The sequence below is a fragment of the Trichosurus vulpecula genome, chromosome 6 (assembly GCF_011100635.1).
Source record: "Trichosurus vulpecula isolate mTriVul1 chromosome 6, mTriVul1.pri, whole genome shotgun sequence".
Classification (NCBI taxonomy): domain Eukaryota; kingdom Metazoa; phylum Chordata; class Mammalia; order Diprotodontia; family Phalangeridae; genus Trichosurus; species Trichosurus vulpecula.
The window spans coordinates 29768499-29793560 of record NC_050578.1 but is presented as its reverse complement, the minus strand read 5'-3'; the positions used below and the strand labels follow the sequence as shown (position 1 = coordinate 29793560).

The 25062-nt window shown below is 40.6% G+C and overlaps 1 protein-coding gene across 3 annotated transcripts in view; it reads left to right on the top strand.

The window, feature by feature from the left end:
- Nucleotides 1-25062, top strand: part of LOC118854013 (long-chain-fatty-acid--CoA ligase 1) — a 90226-nt gene that overhangs the window by 33636 nt on the left and 31528 nt on the right. For all 3 annotated transcript variants that reach the window (XM_036764317.1, XM_036764320.1, XM_036764319.1), the window contains exons 3-5: nucleotides 16219-16333; nucleotides 19865-19929; nucleotides 24237-24338. In XM_036764317.1, the coding sequence (XP_036620212.1) occupies nucleotides 16219-16333; nucleotides 19865-19929; nucleotides 24237-24338 (282 nt within the window). The remainder of the gene's footprint in view (nucleotides 1-16218; nucleotides 16334-19864; nucleotides 19930-24236; nucleotides 24339-25062) is intronic.

The window sequence follows — 25062 nt, the reverse complement described above, 5'->3', positions numbered from 1 at the left end:
TCTTCCTGCTTTCAAAGCTGCCCAAACATTGGAAGGGAAGAATGGAGGAAATCCACTCTGATTTTTGTATTAAGTACAGAGTATTTGGGCTTCAGCTCTGTACACTGTATACCACCTGTCTTCTCTTCCTTCTCCACATCAAGATTTAATGATATTTGTAACTTGGATTGTTATATTGAGACTGAATTCAAACACAAGGGATAAAACTGTAAAGATCAACCAAGAATTGCTAGGATGATGAGACCCCTTGTACACAGAGCCACTGTGGAGGGGAAAAGCTGTTAATTTTCAGCCTTGTGTCCCTCAAGCTAAGCAAAAGAGCCATGAGCAAACTAGATAAAATCCTGGTCTGAGTATGGTAGCCATATGGGACTCAACTCTTTTTTAAAATTTTTATTTTATTCCTAACTTAAGAAATGAAACAACCATTTTCATAATATACTAGAATAGAAAAAAACCTCTTAATTGTGACCCATACGAAGAAGGGGAAGGATAGTAACCCCAGTTTTTTGGGGGAAGAGAGATTGCAGAAGAACACCTTTAGTCTCACTAAATCACTTGCAAATGTCTGTGAGTAGGATAAAACTTGTTTGTTGCAGATGCAGTGAATGGCCTAGGTAGCAAATGCCTCCACTCAAAATTGCTAGAATTGCATTCACTTTAGAATGGGGGTTCTTAGCCTGAGGCCTCTGAGTGTGAATATAAAAATAATATTTGATAGCTGTATCCCTCTATAATCAAAGTTTTTTTCAATCTTATGTATTGGATTTTATGCATTCTAAAACTTGATTCTGAGAAGGATTTCACCAGACTGCTGAGGCCCATGATGGAGAAAAAAGTTAAAAATCTCTGCCTTTGTCTTATTACCTAGATCATTCAGGAAACATCACTTAGACACTGAGTAGGTGCAATTCTAGGGCCTGGCAGCGCAAAGATACCTGCAGATGATGTTGGGTTGTGATTTTTGGCCCAAGTTGAACATAAGACCACTTAAAAATGATCAGAGCCCTCCTTAATGTATTTTTGTAGGTTTGGGGTGGATATGTCAGAAACTGGTGGGGGTGGGGGAGAAATTAACAACAACCTGGAGTATTCAGTTTCATCAAGGAATAATTCAGTGTCTCTGAGGGTCTTGCTGTTGAGGGAGCTAAGTTCATGAGGCAGAATGTTGCATATTTGTATCTCATTTGCAAACAAATGGGAACAATGTAACAATGTTCTGTAACATTTTTTGTCAGTCTGGTCTGGTAGTAGTCACATTAACTTTCTCATTTTGCTTGGTCACTTTATTGCAAGACACTATTTGCCAGAAATTTGAGTGGGGGGTGGGGAGCATAAAGGGCGGGACATTCCCAAAAAGTACTTGTAAGGCATTTGTAAGTCAGAGCTTTAGCTTTGCACATTCCAAGATTCTTGTTCCTGTTGCATCCCCTAGGAGGATGTCAGCTCTGCTTCTCAGTAAAGATATTGGGCATGTTCAAATCAAGCAACTAAAACCTAGACCTCCACTAAGCAGTGGTTTAATCCTATCACACTTGTTTCCTCATCTTCTTAGTTTTAGTTCAATTAGAATTAATATAATTATCACTAGTATGAGAATTAGTTGAATGATTCTTAAACCATAAAAACAAATTAGAGCTCTCCTATCTATTTCTAATGGTATGTTAAGGCACAATTGTTAGACTTCTGCTGTCTTGGATGGTTAAGGAACATGCTGAACTCAGCCCAGTGGTCCAAGGTTCTGGTATTCAGCACACAGGATGTTGCAGTTAGAGGGTTGGCCAACAATTTGGCATTCAGATTTGAAGGGTATCTGGATGAGCACAGGCAGAAGAAGCATGGGAATGGGGGTAAAGAAAGACCTACTGGGTCAGGTGAAGACCGAAGAAAAGAATGTGAGATCAAGGCAGGAGTCTGGTATTCTAGGGATGAGTCTGAAGACAGGTCTGAAACTGAAAGATCAAGCTCAGTCTATGGTGGGCAGAAAGGACAGGAAGGACGCAGGTGCCATCGGCATGTGCACAGAAGGGCCCAGAAGTCAGGGCATCCACCCACATAGGTGGCCCCTTTGGTCCCAGGGGGCAGAACCAGGAAAGCACTGGAGTAAAAGCTGCTGCAGAGAGAGGCTCAGGCTGGTGATTGGCAATGAGAACCTGCAACAGCAGGTATGGGTAACCTGATCACAGATGAGTAATCCTGGCACAGCATAATCTCCCTGGTCACTGGAACAGTAACAGACTAAGATGGGAGGTGAATGTAGGCCTTGAGGAAGTCACACATGCTATAGTTTGTTGCCCTGTATCCAAACTGAGTCAGACAGAGCTTATGGGAGGGATGCTTCAAAACATCAAACGAGATGGAGCCCACTCACTTTCCAGCAGGTTTCATTGTTAAGAGTCAACCAGGAAGCATTTGTGAAGAACCTAGTATGTGCCAGGCTCTATGCTAATAAACACTGGGCATACAGAGAGAGAAAGGCAAAAACAGTCCCTACTTTCAAAGGAGTTCACCATTTAATGAGGGAGACAACATGTAAATGTCCTGATACATACAAGGTAGAAATATAGAGAACTATTATACATCTTAGTAATTAATATGTGCACATGTGTGTATCTGCATGTATATCTACATGCACATGTATGTATAGTACATATATAATTGAGGAATATAGATGCCTCTGTATATATACACACAGGTATAGTCAGGCATACCTGGTTTTTTTGTGCTTTGCTTTATTTTGCTTTGCCGGTACTTCACTTATTTTTTCTTACAAATTGAATTTTGTGGCAATGCTTCTTCGAGCAGGTCCATTGGTACCATTTTTCCCACAGCATGTGCTCACATCGTGTCTCTTTGTCCCATTTTGGTAATTCTCACAATATTTTGAACTTTTTCATGATGATTATTATATCTGTGATGGTGATCCGTGATCAGTGATCTTTGATTTCAATATCGTGATTGTTTTGGGAAACCACAAAACATGCCTATATAAGATGGTGAACTTAATCAAGAAATGTATTTGTTCTGACTGCTTCACCAACCAGCGGTTCCACTGTCTTTCTCCCTCTCCTCAGGCCTCCCTATTCCCCACAATGCAACAATATTGAAATTAGGCCTAGTAATCATCCTACAATGGCCTCCAAGCGTTCAAATGTAAAGAAGAGTCAATCCATGCAGCAAATTTCGTTGTTGTCTTATTTTAAGAAATTTCCCCAGACACCCCAGCCTTCAGCACCCATCACCCTGATCAGTCAGCAGCCATCAACATGGAGGCGAGACCCTCCACCAGCAAAAAGCTTATACCTTGCTGAAGGCTTAGATGATGGCTAGCTTTTTGTGCGTGTATTTATTCAGCATTTAGTAATGTTTCCCCAATTACATGTAAGAACAATTTTAAACATTTGTTTTTAAAATTTGGAGTTCCAAATTCTATCTCTTCCTCCCTCCTCACCCCCCCTTATTGAAAAGGCAAGCACTTTGATATAGGTTATATATGTGTAGTCATGAAAAACATATCCATAATAGTCATGTTGTAAAAGAAAACACAGACAACAAAAGCTCAAGAAAAATAAAGAAAGTGAAAAAAACCCAAAAGTTGCTTCAGTCTGTATTCAGATACCATCAGTTCTTTTTCTGGGGATGGATAGCATTTTTCATCCTAAGCGTTAGCTTTTTTTTTAATCAATAAAGTGTTTTTAATTAAGATATGTACATTGTTTTTAGACATAATGCTATTTATTGAACACTTAATAGACTACAGTATAGTGTAAACATAACTTTTATAGACACCGGGAACCCAAAAGATCTGGGGTGGTCTGGAACCAAATCTACAATATCTCCAAGGTATGCCTGCATATATGTGTATGTGTGTATACATACATAAGTGTATGTATATGTATGCGTGCATAACAAACACACACATACACACACATCTTCAAGCACTTGAAGGGCCATCCTCTGCAAGGGGAATACTCTTGTTCTCTTTGGCCCCAGGGAACAGAGCCAGGAGAGCACTGGGGTAAAAACTGCTGTGGAGAGAGGTTTAATGTCAAGAAAAACTTCTTTCTTAGGTTCCCTTCTATCTATGGTGTGTGTGTGTGTGTGTGTGTGTGTGTGTGTGTGTGTGCGCGCGCGCGCGCGCGCACGCGTGAATATCCTCTGCCATGTATGTATGTACAAAACATGTACAAATCCATGTATATATGTTTATTGGCAGTACTCATACAGAGTGCTGATGATGTTTCACTCTCTCTCTCTCTCTCTCTGTCTGTCTCTCTCTTTCACTGATTTTGTGTGGTGGTACTGTGTATAACCTTCAGCTGTCCTCTTTAATGTTTTACAGATGAATTTGCTTCCTAAACTCATGTTGTCTTTGCTGTCTCTGTTTGGCAGGTAGATATTTAAGGAGTTAAGTTCATCTTGGGGCTCTTTTGGTCTCTTCTTTATGGCACTGATTGAGCTTTTCTTAAGCTGCCACCCCTTTTCTGAGAATTTTAACCAGCAGAGCTGTGGCTTTGCTTAGACCTGATAGACGAGTAAACTGTTTGAACAGGTCAGTATGTAACTGCACACCATGACAGCTGATCTTTATCCTTCCTGATAATTCGTGCTAATGCTGACCTTTGCTCTATTTGGTGGCCAGACAGCCCCATTGGTGGTGACCTTCCTATCAGTTGTTTCCTGTCAGTTAAGTTGGCAAGGATGCTTTGCTCTTGCACCTTCCAGCTCTGAAGAAATTATTCATGATATGTGGATATGAGGCCTCTGCATAGTCTAAAGCCTTTGACCTTTTTCATTCCTTTCTTAACCTTGAGCCATATATTTCACCACCCTACAATGTACCCACTTCTGCACTGAAGTCGCCAAGTGTCAAGTTATACACTGAATTAGTTTGGAGAACGCTTTTAGTTCCCTCATAGAATTTCTCTACTTCATCTTCTAACAGATGGCAGTGCAATTTATGCTGAAAATTTCTTCATGATTGGCCCCTTTCCTATGTTCATCATGAGCATTGAAAGGACCAGTGACAGCATTTCCCATGAAATGTTTCTTGCTGCCCGTGGTCACATAATGAAGCTTTCTCTTTACCTGTTAGCCATCCTTGCTTTTAGCTGAAACTTCTTTGTCTTTTTAGCATAATTTCTAGTGTGAATGCCAATGTGGATGTGATTAATTTGCCCCAGTAGTCTATCATCTCATTTGATTTTTGAGCAGATACCACATTTAGAGGATCAACAGCCCAGTGAATGTAGGTGGCCTAACTTTGGATTCTTAGTGGAGATGGATGAGTAAGTTAGATAGTGAGGAGGCTGTAGAGAAGGCACCAAGACATTTTTGCAAGATAAACATTTGACATAGAGAGGAAGGAAATTCTTCTTGAAACAGTTACTGGAGTTGTAAGGACTTGGCTGAAAATCCATAATTGTTTTAAATATCCTAGGCAAAGAGATTGCCAGATAGAAACAATTTCTGGAAAGCTGTTGTGGGGTAGTGATCAGGATAAGTAAAGTTATTCTCCCTCTGAGACTCCCAGTTCAGGAGGCTCAGGTATAGTGGCATGACACTAATAACCTGAGGCCAGGCCAGCTGATCTATACCGAGCACCCTTTGTTCAGACTAGTTGCTTGACTTTGTTTCTGTTATAACCCCGTATTGTTTAATGTGAAAAACCAGTTCATGGGCACAGCTTTTCTTGCAGAGTAGAGTTGTGTGACTTCCATGGCAGCACGAAAACCCAGGATCCCCCACTGCAGGAGAAGGTAGATCTCCGTGGAGGGACTGACATTGACAGTGTCTTGTTTCACTGTCCAGATCCTATGCTTCAAAAACGTGAGCATATGCAAAGTGTGGTGGAGGTTTATGAAGATCACCATCACCAAACTTTAAATTTGTGTGATTGGTGCACAGAACACACAGCTACCCACAGCTAGTCTTGGGGTAAATAGGGATGTTGAATGGTGAACAGATAGGCAAGGATGGTTTAGAATGGGCTTAGTGATAGAGTGAAGCAGTTTTGAAGAACTCAGATCAGAGGGACCATGCATAGAGAAAAGGTTTTGACTAAAGTAGGGCAAGTGGTGGGTGGTAGAGGAGACAAACTGGTGACATCAAAAGATCACTTAGAAATGTTTTGTTAACCCCAACTCCTACGTCTCCTCAGGTGTAGGTACTGTGCCTCTTCTTTCGTAAGTCATAGATGTAGGGCAAGAAGGAATGAAGGGACATAAGAGGCCATCGAGCCCAACCCCCTCAATTTACAGATGAAGAAACTGAGATCCAGAAAGGGTCCTCCCCAAGGTCTCACAGCTTACTAGCCAAAGAGAGATTCAAGCCATGGGTCTTCCTCCCTCCCAAGTCTAATTCACTGTCCCTTTGTGCCAGACTCCAGGAAAGGCACCAGCCAACCCTTAATTATTCACCTTCTCTACTGGGGCCAGCTCCTGATGGGGAAAGCAAGACTCTCCTCCCAAAGCCTGTACCATTATTCTGATTTGAGTATAGATAGACCAGAAGATCAGCAAAGACGTGAATGCGCTGGGTCCTGTGGCCCAGGTACTCCAGAGACACTAAGGAAGGACTTGGGAGGGATTACTGTCCATGATCTTGTTATTTTTCTGGAACACCTCCAGCATCCTGCAAGATGCTCTTCCTAGCATGGACCCCAGGGAAAGCCACCTAGGCAACCAGCCTCCCCAGAGTGACACTGTTCTGTCCTCCGGGCTCTTTTGCTTGCACTCCCAATAATGCAGGAGACAGCAGGAGGTCTGATTTCGCTATTTCTGGACCAGTGTTTCTAGTCTGCTTTATATAGTCTGGCTGCAGGCAGACTATATGGTATAGGTAAGAGGACAGTACCCTGCCCTGGTTGGGGTTCAAATAATAGGATCTAAAGTGAAATAAAAGGGACTTTGAAGGGTTCTTAACATTTCTTGTGTCCAGGACTCCTTTGCCAGACCATTTCTTAGAATTGTGTTTTTAGGTGCATAAAATAAAATACACAAGATTACAAAGGAAGCCAAGGGTTGGTGAAAATAAAGATGTAAATTTTTTCCTCATCCAAGTTCATAGCCACCCCCTCAAATTTTACCTATTGATCTCAGGTTAAGAACTGCTGTTTGAGGCCGGTTTCTTCAAGTGGAGAGACTTGCACAAGGTCACACAGGTCAGGAAGGTCAGAACCCAGATCTTGTGTCTGTGTCTTGTGTCCCACTTACACCATGACAACTCATTGGCCACCCCATGGATCATCTGCCCTGCCTTCCTGATGGTGACAACAAAAACCCCTGTTGAGAATAGTTCAGATACTAGGGAACCAGAGCCTGGTCCTAGGTTGGGGTAAGAATGAAAAGGAAGGGAGAGATCATGGAAGAAGAGTATGCTAAGCCTCCTCTCCCTAGTGACTCACTGAGTTTACTTAATAAATGTTAGGTACTTAATAAATGTTAGGAACTTAATAGATGTTAGATACATAATAAATGTTAGGTACTTAATAAATGTTAGGAACTTAATAGATGTTAGGTACTTAATAAATGTTAGGTACTTAAGAGATGTTAGGTACTTAGCAAAGGTTGAATTGAATGAACACATTTCTGAGGATATTTTACGAAAGATAAATTAAGCCATCTGAAGGAACAAGGAAGCCTAGATTTCAACAGAGTGGGAGCCATTTTTGACTTTAAGGAAAAGTCTGGTAAGGGATCAACTTGTTTAAAATACATGTGTGTATAAATATTTATCATAAATGCAAAGTTAAGTACTTTAATCCATTTAGGAGAACTTTTAAATATTAATGACAGAATTTCTCAAAATCTTTCCGAGTTGAATTCTTAACTATTTAAACTGGAACTCAGTGAAAACCTTCTGGAATGGCTTTTTAAATAGCGTATTGTGAAACCTGTTTGGGAAGATGCGTAATGTATAACTGTAGAGTAAACGACAGATTTGACATCAGTAGGAAGGGAAATACTTCCTGCCCTTGAAATTTAGGACTAACCCAAAAGCTGACTTCAGGGCCTAAGAATCTGTAAAAACAAGAAATTAAGAGCTGTTTGTTTGCATTAGAAAAGAATTCACCATGGGGTTCTGCTTCAATAGCCAGAGAAGGAAAATAAGCATTTCTAAATTCACAGTGTAAATTTAGGGCAGAGGTGAAGGTTAGGATGGATTTTAGACAAATTCAGTTGATGCAGCTTTTCAGAAGTACATGCTGTATAAAGTATACCTGTATACAAATATCAAAATGCATCATAAAGTTATAGATTTGAGAGCTGGAAGTCATCTAACCCAACCCTCCCATTTTATAGATTAGGAAACTGAAGTATATGAAACCTTAAAGAGTTGCCCAAGATCACATGGGAAGTAAAGTCCAGAGATAGGATTTGAATCTAGGTCTTTGACACCAATGCCAGTGTCCTTTCCACTCTACCGTGTTAGCAGCGGATTACACTCTCTAAATTGGCTTTAGAAGACAGTCTTAACTGATGTACAAAGTGTAAAAATGATCAATTTCTAAACTTCTCTCCCCAAAGCGAATCTTACCCTTAGACCAATGTTGTGGTGAGGGGAGGAAGATTTAAAGTTCCTGCCCTAGTAACAGGAGCTAGGATGCTCTGAATGAATTAAGATCCTTGCTCTGGCATGTGCATGGGTCCCTGGGTTTTACTGTGCCCAAACTCCATGAATGGGCAGGGGTGGCCGGTGGGGGGAGATACACTGCCTTACCCTGATAGAGCAGGCTGTAGGGAGGAGGAAGAACAGATGCATCGTTAGCAGTGATTCATCTGTTACCTTTCAAAGCAAGTGCTTGGACAGATGAATTAGGTTGTTCTTTGGGACGACAGGTGGAAAACAAATAGGGAGAGTTTCAAAGACCCTCAAGGCAGAGAGAGTTGGGGTACCAAAGATTAAGTCAGGATCAGTAAAGGTAGAAACTCAGTCTTCAAAGACATTTAATATTTAAAGGATTTTTCAACTGGAGTCCTGACAATGAGTTTTTAGTTTTTTATTTCAGATGCCTATAATGTAGAGATATTTCTGGGTTCTCAGTCTATGCCAGAAAAATGTGAGCTATGGCAAATCCTAGTGACTTGGAAAGACTTGGCAGACATGTCATCTGATGAGGAATTTTCCCTTTTTGTTGTTTTGTTTTATTGACACTCTTTCCTCTTAAAAACAATTGTCACTGTCATTTTCCAAGCCCCTTCCCCACCCCACCCCCTTCCCCTTCATTGAATGCTACCTTGGAACAAATGAGTACAGTCAAGCAAAAGCAAGTCAACACATCAACTTTGTTGACAACGTTCCTTTTTTCTTTCTCGGCCATATTGGAAGAGTGATGGAATCATAAGTAACTTGAAGTAGGTATAGCCTTGGAGATTTTAGCACTATAGCCCTCTGCCTTTCTTGGGATCTTACTTGGAGTTCAGTAACAATAATAAGTTAGATAGAAGAATGAATATGGTGCTAAATGTAATGGTTATGTCTTTCCCCTCTATCCTTTTCATTTCTTCTAACTTCCCTGGTAAAAAAATGATTGATTTAGAGTGATGTGGTGTATTAGGCTGTGATAAAATCATAGGACTGGTCCAAAAACAGGGAAAGAAGGCTCTAAGCCAGATTTCAGAATTGTGGCTGATCTCTGAGATTAATTCATTATGTCTTGTGTTTGTTGCATGGGAAGATTTAATAGCTGAGTGACCTTCAGCAAGTTCTAAACCTCATTGGCCTCAGTTCCTCATCAGTTCATGGGAAAGTTGCATCAGAAGATCTTTAAGAACTCTTTTCAGTTCCCAATCTATGCCCAGTAAATGCTTCTGTGGTCCCATTTACCTGCCACACTTGTTTAATATCTGCATTTTGAAAGCATCATTACTGTCATCACTCTGGAAGCATTTCAGTGAGAAATGATGGCGCCCAGTGTGGGAGAAATGAATGTAGGAGGTGCATGAGATGGGCTCTTTTGGTTGGTCATAGGTTGAATCTTTTAGGTCTGGAACTCATCTTCTCAAAGCCCCTTCCCACTCCAGAATGGTGTGTTGGCAAGCCTTAGGACATACAGAATGAGGAGCAGAGACAAGGGGATATGCCACTCACCCCTAGGACCGTGGCTTGGTGTGCTGGTGGGGTGTTGCTGTGGCCTTTTTGGAAGTGGAAGTTCTATAGGAGGAAGAGGGAGAGGGAGAGGGAGCTAGAAGAAATCTCCGAGATCATATAGCCTAACCTCTTCATTTTATAGCTGAGGAAACTGAGACCCAGAGAGATGAAGTGATTTCCCCATGGTTACTTATGCGAGTACCAAGTGCCAGAATTGGAATGAAAATTCTCTTAACTCCAAATCGTTGTGCTATGTGTTATTGAAATTTCAGCTGGGTGAAAGGAAATCAAAGTCTGCTAGGTATCATAGTGGATAGAGCACTAAATTTGGAGTCAGGAGCCCTGGCCAAGTCACTTAGCCTGTTTGCCTTAGTTTCCTCATCTGTAAAATAGGTATAATGGCAGGTTCCACCCAAATAAGGACCAAATGAGTTAACTTATATAAACATTTTTCAAATCTTAGTATGCTATGTAATGTCAGCTCTTAAGGAAATTCATTCTGAGATGCCTCTGTGACCAGCAGAGAAAGCTCTTGGTTAGCTATGTGAAAATGTGACTTATTTGTGTATGTGTCACCCTGTAAGGACCCATGGCATGGGTGAATGTGTCATGGGAGAGGAGTCCTAGAACAGGCCAGGGAGCTCTTCCTTATTGTCCTTTTCTGCTGAAATCATTTTGTCAGTTTAGAAGGGATGAAAATGATGCTACACAATAAAATTAACCAAATGCATCTAACTAGATCACTCCCGATACCAGTCTTCACTTTGTAACTAGTTCTGATTGTATGCTGCACCACATAGAAATATTCTGTGACCTTCAAGGCTTACAGAGAGTTTTTATACTTGAACCTTTTAATCAACATATAAGGCTCAGGCCATAGCCTAAGTCACAGAATTTGAATTCAAGGAGACAGAGGTGACCATTGAATTTCATTGGGAATGGGAGCTTATAACCACCTCTCACAGGGGAGCAAAACTTTCCAAGTACAAAGTGTGCTGTTGCTGGCTTTTTTTGTTCTGTCTTTGGCATGGTTGAGATCACCCCACAGGGAAATGACTCAAAGCCTTTCACCCAGTTTCACCTGTTCCCTTGAAGATCAGGCTTTCTTGGCAGGAAGAAAGTTTGTTTCTTTGTCTAGAAACTCTTGCATGTTGTTTGGTTGTGTAACAATAAATCACTCCCCCTAAGTTGCTTTGCTAGGTATTTTTAATAGGGACCCAATGAACTTTCCTAACTCCAAGTGCTTTGGAAAGCACTCTTTCTTTAACTTCTTGCTTTCCTTTAATTCAGCTTTTAATATATTTGTGAGAAGAGGTTTGCCTATAATGTGGTCCCTTCAGATTGTCCACATTTTGGGAACCTGGCAGTTTCTAACAGTGACTCTAATAATGGAGGCAAATGCTAAGGTTTAATTGGCCAGCCTTGCTCCAGAGTACTCATTCTCAGATCTTTTAGATCAGTGGAGTATGGCCCCCATTTACAACTCCAAAAATACTCTTCAAAATTAGCATAAAGGCTGCTCTTGCTTTTGTTTTAACAGTTTGGCTAGCAGCTGCTGTGGGGGTGTAAAACCAACAACCAGCTCACAGAACACTGCAAGCCCAGGTTTTTTGATCTGCTTTACTAAGGAAAGCAACATTAAGGGGTTATCAATCTTACTTTAATCCAGCATACAAATATCATTCACTTAGTTCAGGGGAAAAAGCCAGCACCCTGAACTTCAGAGCAAATACAAACAAATTACAAACATCAACAGACAGTGTGATTCAAATCTCAATTCATAGTCACCAGAGTTTAATGAAGTCCGAACATCCCAACATCCGGGTTTGCAAGCTGGAGGGCTCTTAACTACAGCTGCCCAGAGTCTCCACATTAGTATACCACCAAGAGTGAGAGCCCTAAGGAAATAGCTCAGTCTTCCCTTTTTATGCACACTTTAGCCACCATCAAGTGACCAGAACTTAAGCTCTTACTATTGGCTCTGGAGTTAGCACCTCCCTTCATTGGCCCTACCTGGAGCCCCACCTTAGTTACCAATCCACACCCACGTAGGCTTAGCACCTAATAGATAGGGGTTTGGGCCTGGGGCTTAGCACCTAATAAGATTCAATCAAAGACACTGAATTAATCAAAGGAAACAAAAGCCAAACTCTTCAAGGGCACTTGGTTGAATAAGTGCTAAGAGCCCATCTTGACCCCCAGTACAGCTTTGCATGAGATACTATTGCAAACACTGTTATGAAGAAAGGTACAGGATAGAGTTCTTAACTTGGGAGCCTCAGAGAGATTGATTTTAGAAGATCTATGAACTTGAATGGAAAAATATTATTTCTTTATTTTCAACCTAACTGATTTCCTTTGTAATCCTCTGTATTTTATGTTATGTGTCTAAAAGCTTTGTTCTGAAAAGGGGTCCAGGACACAAATAAGGTTAAGAACTAGTATAGTTTGATCATAAGCATTAGGGAGAGGCAGCAGGCTGTAGTGGCAAGGATTCACGTGGGTTTGGACCCTGACTCCCCTCCCTCCTCTGCTTTTATGACCACAGACAAGTCATATAACCTGTCAGAACCTCAGTTTCCTCATCTGTAAAAATGGAGGTAATAATATTTGCAGGACCCACCTCACAGGGTTATTGCAAAGATCAAAAGAGATCATATATGTAAAGCACATTGCAAACCTTCAAAGGGCTCTATCATGTTAGTTACTGTTATTATCCGTGATATGAAGACAAACTTCACAGGCTCTCTTAGAGATGGACAGTTGCTGTTACCACCATTTTCTTCTCTTAATTTTCACTTTGTAAGTTTTTTTTTCTTTCCTTCTGTCTCATTTTCCTTTCCTCTTTATTTTTTTAAAATAAATTTTTTTTCCAATTATATAGTATTTATTTTTTCTCCATCCCACTTCCCCCACTTTCTGGAGAGAGAGGTGGGGGAGGAAGAGAGGGAGGGAGAGAGAGAGAGAGGAAGATTGAACAGTCTGGAGGAGTTCCTATGCACCATTTACCTATTACCCACTTTTACTAATGAGGCTGTTGGCTTCAGACCATGAAAAATGACCTGTGGCTTTGGCCATTAACAGAAAGTACCTTTCAGTCTCTTGACATGCATGATTCATTTTGAAATCACCTAGGAAGTCCTTCCAACATGGAAGCCCTCTTGCAGATAGGGTCCCCTTGAATAAAATAGCATCCTCTGCTACAGAGGTCCTTACTCCTTTGTTTATTGGATCCCTTTGACACTCTGGAGAAGTTCATGAACTCCTCAGAATAATTTCTTAAATGCATAAAAAATACATATGATTACAGAAGAAACCTATTATATTGGAAGTTATAAAAATATATTTTTAAAAATTTCTCAGGTTGAGAACCTCTGTTCTGGACCCTAGATCTACTACTCTTGAGGATTCTTGAGAAGTGATCCATTTCCAGACACAGATGAGCATCAGACAAACCTGAGTAGAGAGAAGTGGCAGAGCCCTTAATGAAAATCAGGTCCTCTTTGAAGGCCTCAGCTGTGATGTGATGAGTCTCCATCTCCTTCATTATAAAATGAAGGGGATTAGATTAAATGATCATCTCTTCTCATTCTAAATACTGTGATTCTATGTGCAGCTGGCCTCAATGAATAAAGAAGGTAGAGAAAGATACCCTATAGATTTTCTAAAGTTAGGTTTTTTTTTTTCAGTTAACAAGTATTTATTCCCCACCCACCCATCCTATCACAGACTTCTTAAAAGTGGTAGAATTGAGAGCAAAAACTGAGCTTAGTTCATAGGATCATGAATTTAAGGCAGGAAGGGACTCCTGCATCCATCTGATCCCATCCCTCATTTTATAGCTAAGGAAACCTTTTTGGATTGTCCAAGATCACAGAGGTAGAAGTGAAAGCGGTAGAATTTTTGAACGAAGCTCCTCTAATTCCAAAGCTTCCTGCTTTGGGAATTATACTTACACACTGCCCCTCTCTCTGTATGTAATCTGTATTGTCAGCTAAGCTCACCAATGCCAGGGTGACTCTCTTCTATTTGAAAACTTGATTTAAAAGAAAGAAGTGTGAGGAGGGAGGAAGAGAGGAAAGCCAGATTACTGCTGAGATGGGAAAAGGTTATTCTGTCTCTCAGAGCAAGTGCCTTAAGAACCACCCCCTTAAAGCATATGTAATATGCTTTATCCTCAAGGGAGAAGGAAGTTTTAAAGGGATGTCCACATGGTCTTTAAATACTTGAAAATTAAATCACATGCACCCTGTTGAACTAAAACTAAGAAAAGCCTTCAAGATGGAATAATTTAAATTTACTATATTCCCCCTATTGACACTGAAATCCTCTCTGTATATTCTTAAAGTGTTCAAGCTAAAAGGGACCCTAGAGGTTATGAAGGCCAACTTCCTCCATCTACAAATGAGGAAAGGGACATATTGATGAAACTCATAGCTCTTTTTTTGGCTTTATGTAGAGTGTAAAAGATGGGCTGCTCCTGGAAGGCTTCATTTTGCTGTCCAAAACATTGGTTTAGGATTACAGTTTAATAGCTTTAGGGCTGGAAGGGACTTCAGAAGTCATTTTGTCTAACCTTTCCTTTTTGGGGGGCGTGGGCTAGGGGGATGGAAAGAAGCCTTTATGAACCAGAGTACTGAGCACTTAACAAATATTAACAAACATTATCTTGTTTGAGCCTGACAACAATCCTATGGGGTAGATGCTATTACTGTCTTCATTTTATAGATGAGGACACTGAAACAGAGGTTAAGTGACTTGACCATGGTCACACAGGTAGAATTTGAACTCAGGTCTTCTGACTGTCCAAAGATGAGAAAATTAAAGCCTGGAGGGATTAAGTGACCTTCCCAAGGCTGTATAGGTTGCAAACAAAAAGAGTAAGATTTGAACCCAATTCTTTTGACTCCAGATTAAATGTATGTTTTCCATTCCACCTGTCCTAGCATGGGTTTATAGCCCCCTCCTACACCCCACTTTAAGTTGAACCTTCTGTCTCATTCTACAAGAGTTAAAGGTACAGGTCATGTGACAGCTGCAAGTTATGCATTCTTGACTTAGGACCCATGGTTTAGTGTTAGGGGATATAGACAGACAGGCAGACATACACACACACACATGTTTTGTTGACATTGGGACTCAAAGATTTTTTTTCTGCAAGGTAGTATGTATATGAATGGGGAGGAGTTGTCACATTTTCAAATAACGTATAACTCTTCCGAGGCCATTGAGCGTCTCTGTACTGTTATTACCAGTAATTTGTGAATGTTTTATTCTCCTAATTTAGGATATTTTAAGTCCCTCTCAAGTGCCCCCTCAAAAGAAAATTTAGAAGGAACGAAGATCAGTTGCTAATTTTAAATGTTGATGGTGTATCCTTTTAGCATTAAAGAAGGGCTGATTCTGTGAAAGATAAAGGCAGAGAGACAAGACGTTATCTCTACAATGTTCAGAAATTTTCAGACTTGTCATGGGGAAGACTCACTCCTTGATAAACCCCAGGGCTAATATCAATGTACTGCTTTAAGGTTTGCAAAGCACTTATCTCATTTAATTCTCACAGCAACCTTGTGAGGTAGTTACCATTATCATCCCCCATTTTACAGATGAGGATGCTGAGACTTAGGGGGAGTAGGTGACCAGCCAACAAGGAACAGTCACACAATGATATGAACCCAGATCTTCCTAACTCTAAAGCCAGCCTGCTTCCCATTTCCCCACCCTGCTGCCCTGCTGATTTGTGTCATTTGTAGGCCTTTCCTGGCAGGGCTATGATTAGTTCATGGAGGTGGGCAAAGTCCCTCTCTTTAGGATTGTCTACCGTACCTGGTGGTTCTGGTGAGCCACTAACTAGGGAGTCCCAGTTTGGCTTCACTCTTCATAACTGAAACACTGTTAACTTCTGGGTGAAGTCAATCAATAACTTTAATAAAGAGAATCTTTAATTTCTTTCCTTGAAACAAATATTTATTAAGCATCTTCTTTGAATAGGGCACTCAGGCAACTTTTTTGTTGGGACATATACATATACATATATATATATATATATATATATTTTTTTTTTTCCTATTTCTCCTTTCCCCCCACCCACCCACCCATCCACCTTCTCTTCTATCTTTTTACCAGGGGACTGACGGTGCAAGGAGATCCACGATGCTGGATAGTGATGAGCCATTGTCGTTTTTCTATGATGATGTAACAACACTGTATGAAACCTTCCAGAGGGGTGTACAGGTGTCAAGTAAGCAGTTATGTTGAATTTTGGTGACAGATCCATGTTGTCATGAAAGCTTTTAGTCATTGATAAAAAAATCAGCCTTGATCTCACCTCCACCCCATTTACTCTGCTTGGGCACCGGGAGGACACTGTGACAGATGCGGGGGTCCATGCTATCTGATGACATCATGGTGGTGATGATGCTGTCATCCCCTCACTTCTAGAGGAGTCCCTCAGCTAGTAAGCTCAGATTTCATTTTGTTATCTCCTCTACTATTTGATGAAATGAGATCACACATAAAGCACTTTGCCAACCTCAAAGCAGTGTGTAAATGTTAGCTATTATTATTATTATCATTATTATTATTCGTTGTTCCTCCTTTGTGCTTGAAGAGGACCAGTGACATTATGATGGTGGGGTCAAGGCACAGTGAGTCTGACTGTGGCTGATCAGTCCAGTATGAGCTCAGAAGGCGCTACCACAGGCCAGTCCATTTGAACATTTTAGATGGACATATCCTATTATTATAATTTTTAAATGTTAGTATTTTATTTTTCTCTCCCTCAAATATAGTCTATTTAGGAAAGCAAAATCCATGTCATCTTTGAATCTCTTGCTGTACTTTCGTATAAATAACCCAAATAGCGTTTTTAAATTTTTATTAAGGTTTCTTGGTGCTCCAGTGTCTCTTTCTCTTCCTGTCCCCCAGTTGGGAGGTCTTGGGGTGTACTTTGTCAGTTTATACTTTTTATGTCCTATTTCCATAAAAGGGGGAAGAGCACTAAAAATAATAGTGAACATTTATTGTTAACAAAGCACTTTCCTACATAATAACCCTGTGAGATAGGTGGTAAAAGTATTATTCCCATTTTATAATGCAGATAATTGAGGCTTTGTAGGGGATTAATTGAAGTCCTCACCACAGCTAGAAGTACTGGAGCTGGGATTCAAACTTAGGTCTCCCGTCTTCAGATTCAGAACTCTTCCCACCATACCTTGAACCTAGATGGATGGCCCAGTGGAGGGGCAGGCTGCAGAAAGTATACTCTCCCCACCCCAAAGATACTGTTTTCTACATTTTTGCCTTTTTTAAACCTTCATATTTCTAAATTTACCAAATAAAATTTTTGAGGAGTAGCAAGCCATGTTATTCACTTTTATGTTCCTGAGCATCTGGGAATCTCAATAGGATGATAAAAAGTATAAGTATTGAATATTTTTCATTTTTTCTCAAAATGTCTTCTTTTATACCTCCATATCAAAAAACAAGGCTGCAGATGTCTTTAGAAATTATAAGATGTTTACATTTCTATTTGAAATTCTCTTTCAAAGAAGAGAGAACAGTAGAACTTGGATCTTTTCCTTGACTAGAAAAGTTTGTTTTCCCTTTTGCTGGCTTAGGGTTCAGGAGGTAAACTTTGGGGTCTTACGTGGACCTGAGTTCAAACAACCACTTGGATGTGAAAATGAAATTCTCACCTCCATTTTTATTTATGGACTGAGCACATGAGGAGTTGCATTACTAGAGAAAGTGAATTTCTAAAGATTGAGAGTACTGCGGTAGCATTGCGGCAGCAGGCCCTCTCTAAAGAAAAGCTTTTGGATTAAAGTGATCGTTAGCAGGATGTGGGAGTCTCTGAAACTATAAATGAGGGGCAGCAGACTAGGATTCAAGCAATGTGTGTTCTAGCCATCCAACTCTGGCCTTGACTGGAGTATTCAAATACCACTGACACTCAGTTGTCTGTGCTGAATGGAGGGGGGGGGGGGGCGTGGCTACAGATAACCATGTTTTCTTGTAGCTGACTTTGTTCATGATATTGTTTACTAGATACAGACCATTCATTCAAGATATATTTGAAGCACCTACTCTGTGCCAGGGACTATGCAAGCTGCTCAGAATACAAGGCAAGGGTGAAAATGTTCCTGCCTTCAAGGAGCTTGCATTCTAAAATGTAACCTTGTGGTTGTAGTGCATCTAGAGGGTGTTCTCAGTTCCTAGACATTCTTTCTGCATATGAAAAAGATCTCAGAATACTTGTTTTAAGGGTAACAGAGTAAAGAGTCTAAAAGAAAGCAGGGGTCAGACAGAGATCTGTATTCTCCCATCTCTGGCATGTGGATCTGTGTTTGTAAGAGGCATGGGAAGATTTACTAATGATTAATGATTACAAGTACCATTCCTTCACTGCCCCTCCCATATCTTGCATTAAAATATCCCGATTAACATTTGTGAGAAAGTTGCAAAGCAAAGGCATTAGAGATCATCTACTCCAGCTCTGCTTTACAGATGAGGAGACCAAGGCATAGAACAACTAAGTGAATTTTCCAATATCTTTTCTCCATTTGATAACAGAGCCAAGGCTAGAATCCAGGTCTCTTGATTGCCAGCCTAGGGAATTTTTTTATTATACCTGCTAGTATGCACTCACAGCTTCATTGATATTGTGGGATGCATGACAGTTGGCTAGACAGAAATGCACATAAGCTTTCCGTGTACTATCCACTTTTAACTTAACTCTTGTGGACAAGACTGAGAAGGGGCTGGCAGAACTGTGGAGAGTTAGTATAACATAGAGTTCAAGTTCATAGGCTCATTGGATGGCATATTTCCAGCTGAAAGAGACTTTGCCACGATTATCATCCAGGTCAACCCCCTCAGTCACTCAAGTACTTATTAAGCACCTACTATGTGCCAGACCCTGTGCCAAGTACCAGCAATACACAAAAAAGGCAAAAGACAATGAGTGCTTGCTCTCAAAAGGAAACCATGGCCTAGAAGGCATAGTGACTTACCCAAATTGCAAAAAAACAATCCCTTAGCTCCTATGGACAACTTTTGGTTAGTATCTGAATGTGGAGTACACGTCCAAAAAAATTAAACTTTGACTTTGCCCACTTGCGCAATGACTTCTTCAGTCATCAGGGTGTTGCAAGAGGATACAAATGAAATTAATTAGCCTAATTGGCAAAAATCACCACCATTCCAAAATCAAGGAGCAATGGATTTTGGATTATCTACATTATCACTCCCTTCCTTAGTGTGAATGTGTCATGAATTTACTTCTTCTTGCCAACACCACCTGCCCACAAAGCCAACTTAAACATTTTTCCTCACTTACCAAATCTGGAAAACACAACTCGAGAGACCCAAGGTCTCCTGACCTTTGCCTCTGAAGTCCCACCTTCATTTCCTTAACCTTGTCTCTTGTCTTTTTCCTCCTCCTGTGGCCAAGACTTTCCACTTCTTGTTAAGAACCTAAACTCTTGGCCAATAGGATTTGCCACTAAGACTCCCCACCCCACCCCGCAGCTTTTATGAGCTTGAATAAATCATGAGACTAAAGAAGTACCTAAGGTAATCTCTGTGTTTTCTGAATTTGCACTAGAACACTGAACATGACTAAACCAAACAGAGCATAGGAATAATTTATGTTGTTGTTTCCTTAAAACAACAATGAAGCCTAGATCTAAACCCAACTACCAGGTAATAATGCAAAGCTAAGGATAATGCTTTGTTTTAAAATGTCTTCCTTTTTGACAATTATTTTTAGATAATGGCCCTTGTTTAGGCTCTCGGAAACCTGATCAACCATATGAGTGGATCTCGTATAAAGAGGTAAGAGTCTGTGTTTTCATACCTCATTCAGGCTACACACGTGTCATTTAATACTGGATGCATTATGTAGAATGTTTGTAGAGCTAGAAGAAATTAGACATCACCAATTTACTTATTTTACAGATGGAAAAAACTAAGATTTATCAAGGTGAATGAGTGCATAGAGAGGGCTGATGAGTGACTCAGTACTAGAGCCCAGGTCCCGCAGGCCGATCCTGATGCCACCTCTCATATTTGAACCTGGAATGGTGTCTTGGGAAGGGTGCAGGTGCCTAAAGAAAGTGCTTGGAAGGTGTAGGCTGGTGCCTGAAGAGTGAGATTCTTCATGAATTTGGAAACAAAGGAAATATTGGCACCCTGGACAACTCCCTCCTGGACACCCCACCCTCAGGGCACTCTGAGTCCTGGCTGGAACCAGCTTTAAGTAGTTGTACTATGGATGGAGAGGGATTTAACTGAGCTATAAAACTTTTACAGAGGGTGGTCAAGTTGGCGGGGAAGGCAGGGAGGTGTTGTTTGTCACAAATGTAGATCTCTCTGCTTTTCCCCAGGCCAGATGGTGCCCTAGGAACAGCTGGAAATGTTGGTTTGGGGATGTTTCATGCTTAATAGTCCCAGAAAATTGGGCACTTCATCCCCAGGAAACCCAGCTGCCTAAAAAAGTCTCCCTCCCAAATACCCCTGGGTATAGAAATAAGCAAATATCTCAGATTCGGCTTAAGAAGCCAGATTAATTTGAGAACAGCCATGAAAAGTTTTCTATTTGTGATTGGCACAAGAATCAGTGCCCCGGCCCTCTTAGTTTAAGAGTGGTTTTACAAACAGAGTATCCTTGGCTGACCATTGGAGTGGGGAGGCTGGAGTGTGGGTCTGGTCTCTGTTTTTAAGCCACTTAGGTACCCAGAAGTTTAGCGATGTACTTGTCTTTCCTGCTTAGGCTTAAAAAGCCCTTGTTTTCATCTCCATCCAGCATTTTTGAGAGAATGCTGAGTTTTTATTTTAGAGTTTTCATCTTCCGTGGGAGGTGTTTGGATAGGAGTGTGAATAGATCTGCAAAGAGCCCCTCATTCTTCTTAGGACCCAGTGTGGGAATAGGGCTAAGGAGATTCTCTTTAGTTTAATTAAAATAGAGAACATCTTTTCTTTGAATGCTTGTCTTTCACTACACCAAGAAAAACTTTTTTTAGTTTGTTCATTCTGTCAACCAGAACTCTCTTAATTGTGGTATGATGAGGAATACTGGATCTGGAATAAAACACCCCAGCACCAGCGAGTCTTAACTAGGTGAGCCTGGGAAAGTCATTTTAACCTCCTGTACTTGTATTTCCTCATCTGTAAAATGAGGTTGATACCACTTATATACTACCTACCTCACCGGGTTGGTGCAAAGAAAATAATTTGTAAACACTGCGTCATCAGAGAATGTGAGATACAGTTTTGGTTTTTGTTATTATGTGAAAAGCAACCTTATAGCATTGATGGGCCTAGGCCCTGCAATATACTAAAGCACTTTCTGAATTGTCAAAGGAAATTTTAATAATTTATCTTTGGTGTCAAATATCGTGGTATTTAAATATATCCTCTAGTTCTTCATATATATATATATATATATATATATATATAATATACACACACAGAATCTATATATAGCATATATTATATGTATATGATATATGTATATCTGTATGTATACATATATAGCTGTAATCTATATGAACACACACGTAGAACTATAATCTGCATACACACATATAGCTATAAACTATATACATACACACATATGGCTATAGTCTATATACACATACACATGTATAACGATAATGTACACACACATATAGCTATAATATGTATATGTACACATTATAGCTATAATCTATACACACACACATATAGCTATAATCTACATACACGCGTGTATAGCAATAATCTGTATAAAGCATTGTCATTTTCTACCAAGAACACTACATTCTCTGATGATGCTAGATATCAAGGTATTCTGCATTGTTTGGACTACTGAGTTTTCTGAACTTCCTAGCTCACATATTATAGACTAGGTTTTGAAGAATATCTAAATTAGACTTAACTGTTTAAAAAAAAAAACAACCTGCTGGTCTTGGTGACCCAGACCCATAATCTCTGACTCCTAGGAGGCTGGGGTTGGTGGATTTCTGGAGCTCAGGAGTTCTGAGCTGAAGTTGCGAGTCTGGCTCTAATATGGTGAAGCCCCTGTGAGTAGCAGGGGGAAGGGGAGCAGGAGTCATAAGGAAGGGGACTGGGCTTTCTCATAAGGGCTGGCCTGGCCCTGGTTAGAAAGGGAGGGCCAATCAGTAGTAGGACGGAGCTTGGAGGTGGCCACTGCACTCCCGGCCTGCTTGAGATAGGAAGGCCCATCCTCAAAAATAAAACTAAGCTTAACAAAACAAATTTTAAAAATCGAAATTGCAAATATTTTCCTGAGCACTCCCCCTCTCCCTTCTCCACAGTTGTAAATATTAGAATCTTAACAGTAGTCTCTGGGATGATAATTAATCCAGCCTGGCCAATATCTGCCTTCCTCTGAGCAGAATGAAAGTAGGATCCAGACTGGAAGTCCCACTAAAGTGTGAGGAGGATCCGGGTTTGTTCCCCTGACTAGAGCCGTGGGGTTTTGGGCAGGTCTCTCTGAGACCCCTCTGTGCTTCGGTTTCTTCATCTGTTATTAAAGTGGATAGTATAATGTCTATCCTACCCACCTCACAAGGTGGTTTTACAGAGAACACCTTCCAATACTTACAGGGTTTTATAACAGACAAACTATGATTAGGCTCGATAAGGCAGGAAGGCCTCGAGGGCAGGGTAGGAGGAGGCAGAAGAGGCTTTGCAAGGTAGAAGCAGTCCAGAGGTGCCTGGTCAGCAGGCCCCAGCCTTCAGAAACCTAAGAAGGAAAAGGAGTGAAAAAAGGGCCATTCATTTAGCTGGTGGCTCATGGAGGGCACAGTTTTAATAGGAAGTAGGAGAGGAGAGGAGATTGAAGAGAGGGAGGGAAGAGGAGAAGTGGGTAGCTAGTGAAGAAGAGAGAGAGAGAGAGAGAGAGAGAGAGAGAGAGAGAGAGAGAGAGAGAGAAAGATAGAAGCTCCTGAGGAAATATCACGTGAGTAGGGGCAGGGTTTGGGGTTTTGTTATTGTTACTTGTTTTGTTTTAAAGATAGGCAAAGTATAGGGCACCAGAGGCTGTGAAGATAGTTGTTGGGAATGCAGCCAAGAGGGAAGGAGGGAATAAGCATTTACTAAGCACCTACTATGTGCCAGGCACTGTGCTAAGCACTTTGCTATTATCTCATTTGATCCTTACAACAACCCTGAGAGGTAAGAGTTATTATTATCCCCATTTTACAGTTGTGGAAACTGAGGCAAAGAGAAGTTAAGTGATTTGGCTAGAGACACACAGGTATTAAGTCTCAGGGTGAATTTGAACTCGGATCTTTCTGACACCAGACCCAGTGCTCTATTCACTGGGTCTCCAGCTGCCTCTGTACTTGACTTGTCCTGAGAGGCAGCTTGTTACAATGGATGGAGCTGGACACTTGGAGTCGGGAAGATTCTGAGTTCCAGTTTAGGTCTTCCTGGGTTTCTGAATAATCAGGGGTGGAAGTGGTATGATGAGATCTATAGTAATTCAGAGCATTTCTACTTGGCAGTCCTGCATTTAAAACTTTTTTGCTCTTGTTTAAAAGGGACATTGAAAGGAATGCTGTTTCATCCTCTATTTACTCCAAATAAAAAAACCTGGGCTGCTTTGCGTAGCCAATATTGACACGCAAAGTTGCTTCATGTTGAGGAAACATGAAGCACAAAAATGAAAACTGATGGCTAGGAGTGTGGATTATTTTATAAGAGAATTCAGCGTGAGTTCCTTTAATGAGGAGCTGCTCTGAGATTTTCAGATGTGATTGAATTTACCCAATGCAGAACTGTCAGTCAAGACACACCTGCTTATGCATGCATGTGTGATATAGTGATAAGAACTTCAGATCTGGGTTCAAAAACTGGCCCCAAACCTTGCTGCAATATCACAGGCAAGGGACTACCTCCCTGAGCTAGAATTTCCTTATCTCTATAAAGAAAATAAAAATACTCCACTTACCTTGCAGAATTGTGAGCAACTCTCTGTGAAACCTTTGCTATCTGAATGGGAGATACAGATCTCCTTCCATCCCCTCAGCCCTGTCTTTGTGTCATGAATTGGCCATTTACTGAGTAGGACTACATTTGTATGCTTGCTGGGTGCCTCCTGTGGGATTCTTCTATTGACTTTCCTTTTATTTCAGGTTGCAGACAAGGCCGAGTGTGTGGGCTCAGCGCTGCTCCAGAAGGGTTACAAGGCATCACCAGATCAATATTTTGGCATCTTTGCTCAAAATAGACCTGAGGTATTAATGATTAAGGATGGACTGTTTGACCACCTAGTTGTTAGCTTTTTGGTTTGCCTTGATTTTTGATCATGCCTAGGAGTATTAGAGTTCTCAGCTGCTTTCACACACAATTATGTCTTGTGCTCTGCCTCTTACTGAGAGCCTGGCTTTACATAAAGCCTTAGCATTTCAAGGGGACTCAAACAAAGGTTCTTTTGGTGAATGTCCCCCCTAATAATGATGCCTGATCACACATCTATTATCAAATCCTCAGAACATATATTGGACAGAGAGGAAACTTCTTTGTTTAAGGCCTTTAATTTATTGCAGCAGTTGACAAAACTGGAGGGCATGTGTATGTGCTTTTTTTCCCAATCTAAACATACATTTCATGAAATGGAACTACTGACGTCTACTAACAGGATCTTCATTACAGAAATGTTGACTTTACTTGAAAACAACGTGTCCATCAAACCAAATTGAGTACTTTCACGTAACTGTGTATAATAGTGTTACATAAAGCATTTAGTGCATCTTTAGCATTGTGAGTGTATACAGGCAGGTGTTCAGCTGTGTCTGTCTGTAGAAAGCCAAAATATTCCATCACAGCACCTCTCCTCCCACGTTATAAAAATAATAAACCTAACTTTCTGGGTCTTTTTTGTTTAAAAATAAATGTGTGTTGATACAATGTATAATATGTATTTGGATTTTTAAAATTATATATACACCTTTTTTAAAC